The sequence below is a fragment of the Orbicella faveolata genome, unplaced genomic scaffold (assembly GCF_042242905.1).
Source record: "Orbicella faveolata isolate gen_17 unplaced genomic scaffold, um_ofav_v1 contig_13, whole genome shotgun sequence".
Classification (NCBI taxonomy): domain Eukaryota; kingdom Metazoa; phylum Cnidaria; class Anthozoa; order Scleractinia; family Merulinidae; genus Orbicella; species Orbicella faveolata.
This window is the reverse complement of record NW_028301540.1, coordinates 7,005,983-7,020,362: the sequence shown is the minus strand read 5'-3', so window position 1 is coordinate 7,020,362 and position 14,380 is coordinate 7,005,983. Positions and strand designations below refer to the sequence as shown.

The 14,380-nt window shown below is 38.7% G+C and overlaps 1 protein-coding gene across 10 annotated transcripts in view; it reads left to right on the top strand.

Moving 5' to 3' along the window:
- Positions 1-14,380, top strand: part of LOC110066525 (caspase-3-like) — an 81,249-nt gene that overhangs the window by 31,762 nt on the left and 35,107 nt on the right. For 7 of the 10 annotated variants that reach the window (XM_089284341.1, XM_089284347.1, XM_089284346.1 and 4 more), the window contains 5 exons: positions 4,970-5,029; positions 9,855-9,917; positions 12,661-12,702; positions 12,964-13,005; positions 14,338-14,379. In XM_089284341.1, coding sequence (XP_089140467.1) covers positions 4,970-5,029; positions 9,855-9,917; positions 12,661-12,702; positions 12,964-13,005; positions 14,338-14,379 — 249 coding nt within the window. Of the gene's footprint in view, positions 1-4,969; positions 5,030-9,854; positions 9,918-10,795; positions 11,236-12,660; positions 12,703-12,963; positions 13,006-14,337; position 14,380 lie in introns of those variants that run through there. The other 3 variants (XM_089284348.1, XM_089284345.1, XM_020773756.2) reach the window with 2 other exon arrangements.

Genomic DNA, 14,380 nt, shown 5'->3' with positions numbered 1-14,380 from the left:
CGCATGCAAAAACAAGTCGCCCTTTTACTTTAAAAAACTCTAAACGTTTCTCTGCACTCTCTCGATAGGGAGTTTAAGTAACCACGACGGCGACGCCGAGGACAACGTGGATTAAATCATGATTTTGTGATTACCTACGAATCTCGCGATACTCTCAAGTATCACGATACTGAATATGGGACACAGCGATAAATTTGAAAGAGAAATTTGAAAACTTAGCCGTCGTGGTTCACGTTCTCCAGTCAACGCAGAATTTGAACATTACACGTTGTTGTTTTGCAGAGCACGGCACAGCCATTTTTCTTTTCATCAAAATGAAGTAAAAAGATATCAGTTTAGCACTTGTCATGCCTTATGAGGATAAAAACTTTGGTGGATTTTAGAATTGATTGCATCACGTGAAAACACTCTATAAGGGACAAGCACTGCGTGGGAAGGCGAAAGAACACCTCTAGGCTTGTCAACAAAAGGTCTTTCCGTCCACATGACCGCCCATTTTCCTGGCTTGAAGCCTTAGGGGTGAACGATCTAACAACATCTATACACGGCTCCTGCAATTTGTTACTTTTCTACACTAAATGTTTCTTTTTTTTTTTTTTTTTTAATTCTGTTGCCTTTTTTGCTTCACACTAAAGGGCACCATTTACTGTGGCGCATTTTTAGGATGAGTTTTTAGACATGCTCCAGCAAATGTTCTCATGGTTTTCAAATAGAGTTTGACAACTCTGTAATTACGACCTTTTACTAGTACGATTTGGCTTGGCTCCTTTGTACTGAAAAATGTTTTTGAAGGTCGATCCCTAGGCGTCTGCATGCTGTGGAAGGATCTATAAATTGTAAAATCCCGGCGAAATGATGAATTCGCATGTTGGAATATTCTCCGCCTTTAGGCCTTAGTGAAACGCTCTACTTTTATGGCAAAATTATTTCACCATTTTCGTGGTTACATACCCCAGTCGTTAGGACTGGACTACTGAGATTGATGTCAAAGTCATCATTCGGTGGTAAATGTTACTTTTTAAACGCCGATCGTATATCAATTTCCTCTGCAACTTCTTACGGATTTATTATCAGTTATTATTCAAGCCAAGTACGTGATTTCAAAATCAAAGCTTTCATAAAATCGTGATTTTCACACGTATGTAATTGTTCTAGAAATTTTTCCGCTGAGAAGTTGTCTTTATTGTGGGCGCCACCTTTCTCACAACGCCCTAGTTTTTTCACGTAGCATAGGCAATAAAAGACGACGCGCAACTTCTTTTAGTCAGAGATTGTTAGTGAAGTTACACCGCTACCGTGCTACGATCAGAGGATCCAAGTTACCGCTATTTCAAGTGTATTTCGCTGTCTCTCTGCTACCTTTTGGTGCGAGTCGTCAACCAAAGTACGCAAGTTCTTATTGTTGTAGTTACTTGCTAAGTCGCGAATTATTAGTCTTTTCTTTGTCACGAAAAGGTTTCATTTAGTTTATCTAGGTTTCGTTGAAATCGCTTTCACAGCTCTACTATTGCTAAGGCTTATTGTCATATGATTACCAAATTGTGATTTTTTCACGCCATATTTAGCTATTTTGCGCGATAGCCGTTGATATCTTCGTTTGTGACAACAAGAGTTGTTATCGTCTCAGTTTTATTAGTTGCAAGTATCAATTGTCACGTCTATTTGTTTCACGCTGTGATCTTGTTAGTTTTATAATGATTTTTCTATCCTGTTAGATTTGAATTTTATGCCTTATCTAAGTAGGACGTATTCTTAACTATCGCTTTTCAGTTCGAACCTACTACATCTACTTGTACGACTACTACTCCTATTCGTATCTGCTACCACTATTTGCGATCTACTGGTGCTATTTCTTCAGTCGCTACCTATTGTGAACTAGATCTATGGACTTGATCTGTCATTAAATTAGTTGAATCTACCAAGTGAAGTTCGAATATCTCGCACCGCGCTACCCCTGTAGTTGTTTAAGATTTGAGTGAAGGCAACCTCTAGAATCTTTACCATTACAGTAAAATATTCCAAAACTATTAGTTTATCATCATCATCATCATCATGATCACCATCATCATCATCGTGCTTTTTTGATCATTTGGTTTTCTGTGGATATTCTAAGGCAACTACCGAAATTATTTTCTTTTTGCTTGTCACAGGCATCAAAATCATAGTGGCAAGCTTAATCGTATCGTTTATGCTTTTTTTGTCTGTGAATTCAGTTTGCATCTGAAATGTATCTGTTTCCAGTGTCTTACTGCAACCGAATTTTATAAGAGACATTTGAATCAGAATAAAATTATCTTAAGCTTTATAACCGAAGTGGTCGGAAGTACATTGCATGCACGAGGTACAGTGGAATCCCGTTAATACGGTCACCAACGGGCCATGCATGAAAATTTGGCCGTAATAACAGGGTGGCCACACTAATGGAGTAGCATCAAACCTCATGACTCGTCTAAATTGAGTGATGTCTTAACAGATATATCACACATGATCACAATTGCACTTGCAAGCAACTGCTCTTCAATAAGCATCAGGAATGCAGATACAATTAAGATAGATATAAAACTGAAACTTGAATCGGTGGATAAAATTTTAATAATGAAAATATGAATACAACTGATTCAAGTGGCCGTATGAACGGGGTAAAATTATAATTAAAGTACTATACACGTTGGGATTTCAAAATGTGGCCGAATGTGGTCGAATTAACGGGGTGGCCTCATTAACTGGGTTTTCTGATAAAACGAACATTGTATGGGCGTTTCGCCGGGACAAAAGAAAAAAAAAATGTGGCCGTATGAACGAGGTGACCGTAAGACGGGTTTCCCCTGTAATAAAGAATGGAAATGAACAAGACGGTGTACTAACGTGCAAGGATACAAACGACAACAATGAACCCAAGACGCGAAAGATCTCAGCACACAATCCTGCCATTGCAACGATTATTGAGATGTTTATTCCAGTTGTCTGTCCTTTATAACTCTTTCGTCGGCCGGATAGCAGGAAAGTTTTGTCATAACCTGTATTATTTCCTCATTGTTTACATTCAGCTGTACCAAATAGACACCAAGCCTGAGGTCTTCCCTGGATCATCTCGTTTGCACGCTAATAACTGAAGAAAATCTGACCCGCCACCCACACTGCTGGCGAAATATTTTTTAATCCGAAAGAACAGTTAATGTTTTCAAAACCAAGGAGAAACTACTAAGAAAGATCGACATTGTGAACTCCTGTCGTCTGACCTTTGAATTTGTGACGCGTCACGCCTTCAAAAACAAGAAATGATGTAAAACAAAGGGTTTGCATTAGTTCCAAAATTAAATTATGGGTAAAGCCAGCTGGAGCTTCACTTTACCCCTAAAAGATACCACTGTTCAGGAAAGGAGCCCGCGCTAGTAGATCGGATTCGAGACACCTTCGGTAGTCGAGCCTAAAAACGGAGATAAGTGTGCTTTTTTAAGTACTTTCTCTCTGCGAGTGTACCCGAAAACATACTTTGACTGCTAAAAATAGTGGAGTTTCGTTCCGAACACCCTGACTGAGACCAAAAACTTTGATTTATACAACTAAGCGAGACGACCAGCATCCCCGACCTTTTCCTATGGGAATACCCCCCGGGTTTTCAACATTCTGTTGACGTAAGGCTTTCACAGTCGCTTGCACCCTGTCAAGTCGGTTATATTCAAGAGGAAGAAGATGAAACGATTTTTCGATTGTAAGAAAAAGATCGACTTATGATTCTTTCACGGCATTTCGATTGTTAGGGAAAGTCTTCATGTTTATTTCCCCAGGGTTTTACAACGAGTTGAAATGGTGCGTTTGGATGGACAAATTGGGCCAGAGCCATCTCGAGCCATTTCATGCCGCTACTGAAAGGAAAAACCCCGTCATTGAGGGCTAATTAAGTCCAGTTTATAAGAGAACAAATGTTCATTCAAAATTCTTTAAAATAGCGTAGCTAAACGGTAACTTCAATCAAAGAGCTCTTTGAACCAACTTCTAAATGCAGGGACTAAATAAAATCATGGTTAGTGTGACCTACATTGAAGGATTTTGCTTCTAGCTTTCAAAAAATTTGAGTTGTTGATATGACACCACGTTTGAGACTGCAGGCGTGGTTTAGGGGGGGGGGGGCGCATCTTCTTAAGAAATATTAAAAAAAAAAAATTATTGGATATATAGGATTGTTTTATTTAACTTGTTTGGCATTATTGGGATAGCTAACTTTGCTTGTATTGCTGCGCAGGAGTTTATTGACAATTGCCTAACTCTCCTCCCGAAAAATTTTATCTATCAATATGGTTGTGTAGTGGTTCAATAACCGATATTTCCTAGTAGTATGGACATACATCTATGTGAATAACAGACTCTGAATGATATATACTTTCTTGGATTGTAAATCTTTAGCCTGGGATGTTCAGTTAAGTACTTAGAAGTGATAACTTGAATAACCGTCAGTGGCTGTGACCCACACTACTCGGAAAATAAACTATTAGAGATTTACAATCTCGAAGACGCAAAACGTAATGGTAACAAAAGGGATGTTCTCTTAATCATAGACAGTTTACAAGAAATGGGGCTAACCACATTTTTATCTGATTCTTAAAACTTTGCGAATTAATTTATATTGTATATAAATGAAGGTAGCATTTCTTACTTTGCTCGAAAACGGTTCTTCAGGTTTGCACTCAAGGAAACTGAAAAGCGGGATACTTTTTTCACGTTTTTGCTTCTTCACTGACGGCAAGCAACACAAAGTGCGCGAACTTGACATGATTTCCCTTAGAAACCATGCACCACGGTCATACATGACATGATTAACCGTGAGCTTGAGTGACCTTGATATGATTATTGTCAATCTGCAGCTAGATGACGTCACTGGCGCTAATATGGAAAATTCACTGTACGCTTTCAGCCAATCAGAAAAGATATAGTGAGTTCAATGTATAATAATTTGCTTTATCACATGCAGGTGCCTCTGTGGTGGCATTTCCTTTGGCAGCGGCTTTTAAGGCGATGCTGGTTTATGGAGGTACGTGTTTCTTTTAATGACCATTTTACTAATACAAGGGCCATAAATGCTATAATTGTACGATCTTTACACTAGTGTATTTGTATCTCTGTATCTAGAGATGTCACTTAGGAATTTCTATGGAGAATGTGTGAGGCAATTAATGACGGAGGTACTAAGCAACTTATATAATGAACATAATTTGATGATTGAGTCTGGACGAAGCCTCGAAGTTGAAAAGACTTAACGACTATTGAACCGTCGTCACCTCAGACGAAAAAGATCTCTAGCTGCTTAGAACTAGAAGAAAATTTCAGACGGGAGTAAACGTCAAGTGGGGTCTCGAGGGTATAACTAAAATCGCTAGGTAGTTACTTTGCTTCTATGTCGCCTTATTTCAGGAAAAAATGATGCAAATAACGAAATTCAGTAAAGATTACCATTTAAGGCACTAAATTTGAGAATCTCGCTTGCAAAAATAAAGTCGCTCTTTTACCTTTGAAAACTATAAACGATTTTCTGCAATCTCTCGATAGGGAGTTTAAGTAACCACGACGGCGACGCCGAGAACAACGTGGATTAAATAATGATTTTCTGATTTACCTACGAATCTCGCGATACTCTCAAGTATGGCAAGCCGTTTGTAGCAAAATGTAATCCTTGCAATATATGTTTAATCCTTCAAATAATGGTTTTATTTAAAGATAAAAAAAGGCATTCAATCCAATGGCAAATACAACTTTTGGTTCAATTCAATCTTTTAATTTTCATGATTCAATCCAATACCTGCAATATTGATTCAATCCAATACCTGTAGTATTGATTTAATCCAATTCCTCGAATATTGATGCAATCCAATACCTGGAATATTGATTCAATCCAATACCTGAAATATTGATTCAATCCAATACCTCGAATATTGATTCAATCCAATACCTCAAATATTGATGCAATCTTCCTGGGCCGAGCGCGGCCAACAGGAACGAGAGTAACTGAGCACTAGAGAGCACTGAAAACATGGCGGGCGAAGGAGAACTAGATTTAGAAGCTGAGTTTCCTAAGTTTCTTGCAGACGTCTTGGATAAAACGGAAATAATTTTTTGAGAATTTTGACTCAGAAGTTGCAGAAGCGCACGCCGAAGTTCTTGATCAAACCATTAGTCCGCTTAGGTAAATGAGGCATTGCTATAACCGAGACACAAGGGACGAGGAAAATTTAGGTTCCATTTCTGCCGCTTTCGTAGATGTAAGTTAACCAATTTTTATGTGACAAACATATTTCTTTATTAAAAGCTGTGTGTGCTGGTTTTTTGTGGCAAATAACATAAACTGTGGCAAATTTTGCTACCACATTGGTCTTTGGTATTGTGCATATTTCTGCTGTCCAATCATTACCTGCACACTAAACTTTGAACTGTAAACACTACTGCTAACTAGCCACACATTTCAGTTTTGATTAGTCGATTTTACACTTTCGCTAGCCATTGTGACAATCATGATGGAATGGAGTACTGGTCTACTTGATGAAAACAAAATTGAAAATTATCCTGACAAAGTAAAACTGAAGAGAATAGAAGCTAATGAAAACAGGGAAACTATGAGTGGATTTCATGGAAATAATTGCCTTAGTAAGCATATGATAAATATTTAACTATTAAAGGAAGATAAAAGAAAATGGCAACACTGATAGAAGTACATCAGAGATTGAACATAAGCATATTCAAGAAAAGCAGGATTCGTGTTTGTGTGAGTGAAATTTTCTTAGTGATTATTAATAACATTTTAGATGCAACAAAAAATGTCCAAGATTGACCATTCTTATAAAAAAGTCAGTGAAACTGTTTATGAAAAAGGCTGGCTGGTGCAAAGTTAGTTTTGACTAGTGACATGAGACCTTTTTTAGTAGCCATCATGCAATTGCACCAAGAAGTTAGTCTTGTGTCCTGGGTACTTTTGAAAATAAGATAACAAATTAACCTTGCAACATTTTGACATCTGTTTTGTTATGCACCTGAAAAATCTACAAGGCAGAATAGTGCACATGGCAGTTATGAAATGCTCTGATTTCTCTTCAGTTTCGTTGTGTTGCTAAAAGTTAGGCAGTCTGTAATTCAAGCAGTTTCTGAGTTTTGTATATCAATGAAAAGAAAGATGAGAAAATAATTTACTTGATACAGGGTGAGGTTTTCTGTTGTGAATTGAGTTGCAAAAACTACTTTAGTGGGGCCATAATCTCCTTTACCCAGCCCACACACATGTAGTATTATGCAATTGTCAGTTGCCCAGGTTTAACTGCACAAGTTCTAGAGCCTCTTGGAAGATGTCTACTCCCATTTGACTTGATTCTCTTGAGGGATCCAGCCTTTCCAATACAAATGACTGCACTGAATCATGTTGTCCCAGGTCAGTTTCTTCAACTACAACATTGTTATCACTGTCCAATGGAGTTGGACCATCAGGATCATCACCATAGTATTCAAAATCATATGACTTTCCATTTGCAAGGGGGTTTTCAGGCTGGATCATATGATTAAGCCACATTTGGTATGGCAACCATTTTTTTTTCTGTTCTTACATTTTGGTGGTTGAAAGCTTCAGTGAACTGGCAAAGAGCTTGGTTTATCCTTGGTTGAAAAACTAAGTGTAAGGTGAAAAGATGCACTGAATTACTGTCGAGGATGCCTGACAATTCCATACTATAAAAAGTGTAAAAGTACAAGTGGGAAGCACAACGGAAAACATCCCTCCACAATCTTTCAATTCGTTGGTTGTGTTGATGGCCCTGCAGTGAAGCTGCCCCTCTCCTCTCTTCTAACCTGCACCATTGTATCGCACACATCAGCGTTTTCAACATCATGGTCTACTCGTACTCTCGAAGGCCAAAATTCTCCGTCGCTCTTAACGGCATCCAGAAACAATTCAAGAACTGTTTCTGCTTTATTGTTGGCACTACATTTCAAAAACGTTATTCTCCGAGAAAATCCGTCTATACAGCTGTGAATTAGTATTTTCCATCGGATCAGAGAGTGATGTCCATCCAGATGCCAAAGCGAATTTACGCACCCCGTCTCAAGACAGTATTTTGGCGATCTAATTTTGCTAACCTTTCTCTTATTCTTCTCCGTTGAACCCGTAACCCAATGAAATTATATCCAGTAGCGCTCCCATGGTTAGAAATGTGCTCTTGAATAATTTCGGTTCCTTATCAGGTAAGCTGTCGAAACCCCTCATATCTTCTAGGCCATACTCTGTCCCTCTTCTGTGAATTGGCCATCTCGAAACTCCAATCATCTCTGTTATCGTTGTCCAGGTGAATCCTAGTCCTCAAAGTTTCTCAAGCACCTCAACAGGAATTTTAAGAAATGGTCTTCCATGATTTCCATTTTTTTCGCTTTCTATCGTAATGGAATCCGCAGTAACAGCTGACAGAGTAATAGTTCTGCGACGCAACACACTGAGCACATCTACAAAAGCGGCAGCAATGGAATCTAAATTTTCCTTGTCCCTTGTGTCTGAGTTGTGGCAGTGCCTCATTTACCTAAGCAGACTAATGGTTTGATCAAGAACTTCGGCGTGCGCTTCTGCAACTTCTGAGTCAAAATTCTCAAAAATTATTTCCGTTTTATCCAAGATGTCTGCAAGAAACTTAGGAAACTCGACTTCTAAATCTAGTTCTCCTTCGCCCGCCATGTTTTCAGTGCTCTCTAGTGCTCAGTTACTCTCGTTCCTGTTGGCCGCGCTCGGCCCAGGAAGATTGCATCAATATTTGAGGTATTGGATTGAATCAATATTCGAGGTATTGGATTGAAACAATATTCCAGGTATTGGATTGCATCAATATTGGAGGTATTGGATTGCAAGAAATGTGCCAAGAATTTGAACGCACGTGCACAGCCATTGTTCTTTTCATTTAAATGAGAAGCTGTGAAAAGATATAAATTTAGCATTTCTTATGCCTTAAGAGGAAAAGAACTTTGGTGGCTCTTTAGTGTTAGATTTTAGAAATTAATGGCATCACGTAAAAACACTCTATAAGGGAGAAGCATTGCGCGGGAAGGCGAGAGAACGCCTCTAAGCTTGTCAACGAAAGGTCCTTCCGTCCAAATGAACACCCCATTTTCCTGGCTTGCAGCCTTAAGGGTGAACGACCCAACACCACCTATACACGGCTCCTGCAGTTTGTTCACTTTTCCACATTTAATGTTTTATTTTTTAAAAGATCACTCTGTTGACTTTTTTGCTTGACACTAAAGGGCACCATGTACTGTAGCGCACTTCCATGAAGAGCTTTTTGACATGCTCCAGCAAATGTTTTCATGGTTTTCAAATAGAGTTTGACAATTCTGTAATTACGACCTTTTACTAGTACGATTTGGCTTGGTTCCTTTCCATTGCAAAATGTTTTTGAAGGTCGATCCCTAGGCGTCTGCATGTCATGGAAGGATCTATAAATTGTAAAATCCCGGTGAAATGATCAAATTCGCTTGTTGGAATATTCTCCGCCTTTTCGAGACTTTCGAGACTTTATGAGACTTTATGGCAAAATTAATTCAGCAGGACTTAGTTAACTCCCACCATTTTCGTGGCTACCTACCCCAGTCATAAAGACTACTGAGACTGACGTCAAAGTTATCATTCGATTGTAAAATATTCCAAAATTATTAGGATTATTCCAAAATTATCAGGCCGTCAGGCGGCAAATCTTTGAGCGCGTTGTTGAGGGATTTGAACACTGCGTAACCGTGATCCGATCGTGGCCATATCGTAATTCTCATCTACTTCAATAGTGACTGCGTGTTTCACACAAGACAGAGTGAGTTCAATGTATAATAATTTGCTTTATCAGATGCAGGGGCCTTGGTGCTATTTCCTTTGGCAGGGACCTTTATAGCGATACTGGTTTATGGAGGTAAGTGCTTCTTTTAATGAACGTTTAACTCATACAAGGGCCATAAATGCTATAATTGTACGATCTTTGTACGTGTACTTGTATCTCTGTATCTAGTGATGTCACTGTGGACAATGTGTGAGGTAATTAATGATGGAGCTACTATATATAAGCAACTTACCTAATGAACATAATTTGATGATTGAGTCTGGACGAAGCCTCGAAGATGAAAAGAGTTAACTTAATAACTATTGAACACCCACCACCTCAAAGGAAAAAGATCTCTAGCTGCTTAGAAAGTTGTTAGAGAGTCCATTGGACACAAGATTTAACTTAGACCAAAACAAAACCCCGGGCTAAAGCTTGAGAGAAATTTACAGTTCATACTTTAACTGTTTGGTTAATTGGCAATTTTTGGCATTACACAATTTGTTGTTTTATTTATGCCAAGTCATCCAGTTTGATATTTTGTAAATGATTGTTTTGTTTACACAAACCTTTCCTTTACAAAACCTGGTAATTATCTTTTTCCACAGAGTCCCAGTAGGAGAAAATGAAAAGCCAACGCACGGCTATGATCCAATTTAGGATACGTTTACGTAAATTATAAAGTTAAAGAGTCCTAATTTAATAATAATTTGGGCCCTGTTCACACTAATGCATTTTTGTTTGAGAACGCACACTTTCTTAAAGTGAACCTAAGCCCAGCATCTTTTTTCGCTAAAACGAATCCACTTGTTATTCAAAGCTTTCAGGCAGAAAAAAAACATTTGAATTAGGTTGAATCCTCGATTTTCTATGCCCTTTGAAAGTCGTGCTTAAAGTGTTGCGCGACTGCGTTTCAGGGAGTTTGGGGCGGCGATTCCTGATGACCTATACCCAGGAACCAAACACAATGATGCCCTAGTCAGCTCTCTGTATTTGCTCGAGAAAATGGAAAACAAAACTAATTGTTCCAATATATTTTGGGTCTAAAACGTCCAATTTTTTTTTTCAGAATCATTTCTTTTCGTCACTGGAGTCAGAGTTTAGTTTCGATTCGCAACACTCCGAAATAAACTTCGATCGAGCACTTTCGACAACTGTGAACTCAATGCTCAGAGCTTTGAGGGCAATTTGCAATATTTCAAGCGACGGCGGGGAAGAATTCTTTGCGGACGGGCTGCTTGTATATTAGGAATGGAAAGCTAGATACGACGTGGAGGAGCAGGCAAACGAAAAGCAGGAAAGAAAACGCAAGGACTGCTTTGGATGGTAATCTCGTCACCTAAACACAAGATTCCCACGTGTGTTTATAGCCCGTTTACATTTGTCCTTAGCGAGAATGTATTTTGTCAAGGTATGGTTGTTCTATGAAATCCAGTTTGTGTTTTACTTTCTGGAATGCCTCATGTTTATAAGAGCGACGTAAGTGTTGCAGTTTTCGAGACTTGATGACCTCCAGAACACTGGCTTCGATCGACTGAAAATCGTAGAATTGTTTGGACCTGTATTTTTGAAGCTGCGGGAAGCAAGGCGGAAGGAAGCATTTCATACAGTTACCGATTTCACATTGGCACACGTTTTGCAGTGCGTTCACTGAAACCGGGGCCACCCAGACAATGAAAACCAATCAGATGGCGGAACTGAAACAATAGATTCCAACATTTTCAGTTCCAGCCAATCAAATATCCGGTACAAAACAATGAAATCTCAACTTGTTTTTTCTGATGTTTACGCGACTACGGTGTCACTTAATAAATTGTCAAGCTCAAAACCTTCAAAACCTTCGAAAACCTCTGTGAGTCTAACAATTTTGTTATCATGTAATTAAAAAAAAAATTAATCTTCGAATTTTAACTAAATCGAAAGAGAAATAAGTGTTGGTTGGCGGCGTACAGTTGCGACCTATTCACATTCAGTGTATCGGTAGTAACGCTTCTTGATCACACAACTTTGTCGGTTACTGCGGAATTGGAGTAGTATTTCTACAAACTGCTGGTTGGCTTTAAGCGGAAAATTTGGAAAATAGCGTCATAAAGACTGCGGAAAAAATTCCAATGAGAGTTCTTCAGTGGTTCTCACAGACTCAATTCGCTTGTTTCGGTTCGACAAAATTAATCTTCGTTTATGTATTTATTGTACCACTGACCGATCATCGCCAGTAAATTGTACAGTTTATCTTTTTTTAAATCTGGGATATTGCTGCAACAGCCGATAGCACTTCTGGAAGGCGTTTCTTCGCACTTTTCGAATGTGTATTGCACCATCCTGAAGGAAATGAGAGGGCGTGAGATATTCAACCTTCCTGGGTAGACGTCACAATAGCCGCTGAACCCATTCTCCTCAAACTCGGTCGCGAAACAAAACGGCGTTGTTTTGGAGCTATTTTCGAGATTTCGTCGGGGCACAGAAAATCGAGGATTTAAACGAATCCAAAAATGCTTTCGCAGAAGTATTTCAAATAACAAGTAAATTCATTTTAGCGGAAAAAAAAAAAAAATTGGGGGTTAGGTGCACGTTCAGCGTTTTCGCCTACCGCCTACACTAATGCGATTGAAAATACATGCATTTAAAACGCTGCTCAGAGTCGGAAAAACTTTTGACAACGGAGCCCTATCGGATTAGGGTGGAGAGCAAAAACTCTGACGCCGTCGACATCAGATACACATGCATAAGTTACGGTTGTGGCGTTTACTCAAAACGTACGCTTTAGTACAATAACCTGTCGTTTTGAAAACCCACTAGTGAGGGTAAGCTTTAGTTGTTTTATTGAATTTTTCAGGGCTGGAAACAAAATATAAGATTTTCAAACAAAGAGAAGAAGGTAAGTTATAATGTACCACAAAATAAATGTCCTTGTGCATAAAATGTGCTTCGTATCTGTATAACTAGCTGTAACTGGCAAAAGTTTAGGTCCAGTAGAGTTGAGTTCTTAGACAGTGGGACCTTAGCTTTTAAATTTCTCCGAAAAGAAATTACCTTTTCTGGTATCACATTGGATTTGCTTGAAAGCTTTTCTTCTTGCGACTCTAACGATTGTATAAGTAATATATAAAACACGAAAATGGCCATTTTTTTTAACCAGATCGCAATCGAGACGAACAGAAGCTTCTGAGAAGGCTTAAAGGTACGTTAACCTTTTCATTGAACAGAAAGTCATGTTTTATGGCAACAGTTTAGCTCCAGTAGATATTAACTATTATTTTTTTTCTCAAGCATCTGAGCGGGCCGGAATCCTTAATCCTCGAATTTGATTGGCTAATCATACGCACGTGACCGGTCCAGCTTTTTACGATGCGGCCCACGGGCCGGATTTTTTCCCCACTGCCTAAATTTCGCTCCTAAAAGTTAGCGGTAATTGTCAATCTTTTGCCTCTTTTACACATCCATCGACGATTAGTCAACGCAAGTTCATCTCTGCTCACTTTAAAATGGCGAGGAAAGTCACTGTAAGTAAATTCAATTGAGTGTTTTGAAGTTGTGAGAGTTTGCTTGGTTGTTTGTAGGTTGGCGCTGTAATGGCGCGGAATCCTGTTTCTCTCGCCGTAAAATTTGAGTCAATTTCAGTCGAGTTAACCTCTCTGATCGTTCCTGTATTTAGGAGAATTTCTGTGGAATACACTTCACGAATTTCCTCGCTTTCCGCCATTCAAATTACGGTAGAAAAGTCTGATTTCAAGTGATTTTAAAAGGAACGACTGAGAGAAATTGTTTTTGTAGTAAAACTTCAAACTTCGCAGGAAATTTCACACCGCAGAAACAAATTTTGGAGAATTTAACTGGTGAAATAAATGCAACTAATATAAAGTAGTTCGAAAAAAATCTGTTCTTTATTACATCTTTACTCGCTACATCGAGTTACTCGCTCGTTGCGAAAAGTTTTTTACAAATCGTTAGTAGACGGCGCGGAAGCCGATTCAATGACAAAGTTGCGTAAACAAACTCATTTGTAATCTGTAAAACCAATTTATCGCGGAAAAAAAAAAGAAAAAAGAAGAAAAACAACAACAACAACAACAACATAAACATGTTATTTGCCGGCGTAGGGTCGGTCCGTATATTGAAAAACTGTGACCTCGGGCTTGAAAATGCTGCCCGAGGCCGTCACAGTTTTTCGCTATACGGACCTCCCAGCCAGCAAATAACATATATATACGCACACTTGCTACATCAGTTGTTAATCTAACAATTTAACTTTTGCAGAGTCGTTGTTAGAGAGTCCATTGTATTCCCCAATTCAATAGCGAAAAAGATTTAACTTAGTCCGAAACAAAACCCTTAAGTTAAAAAAAAAAAAAAATTGCAGTTGATAACTTAGTTGTTTGCTTAATTGGCAAGTTTTGGCACTACACAATTTTTGTTTTATTTGTTTTAAGTCATCCAGTTTGAGATTTTGTAAATGATTGTTTTGTTTACCCAAACCTTCCCCTTACATACCTGGTAATTACATTTCCCACAGAGTCCCAGCAGGAGAAAATGAAAAGCCAACGCATAGTTGGAAG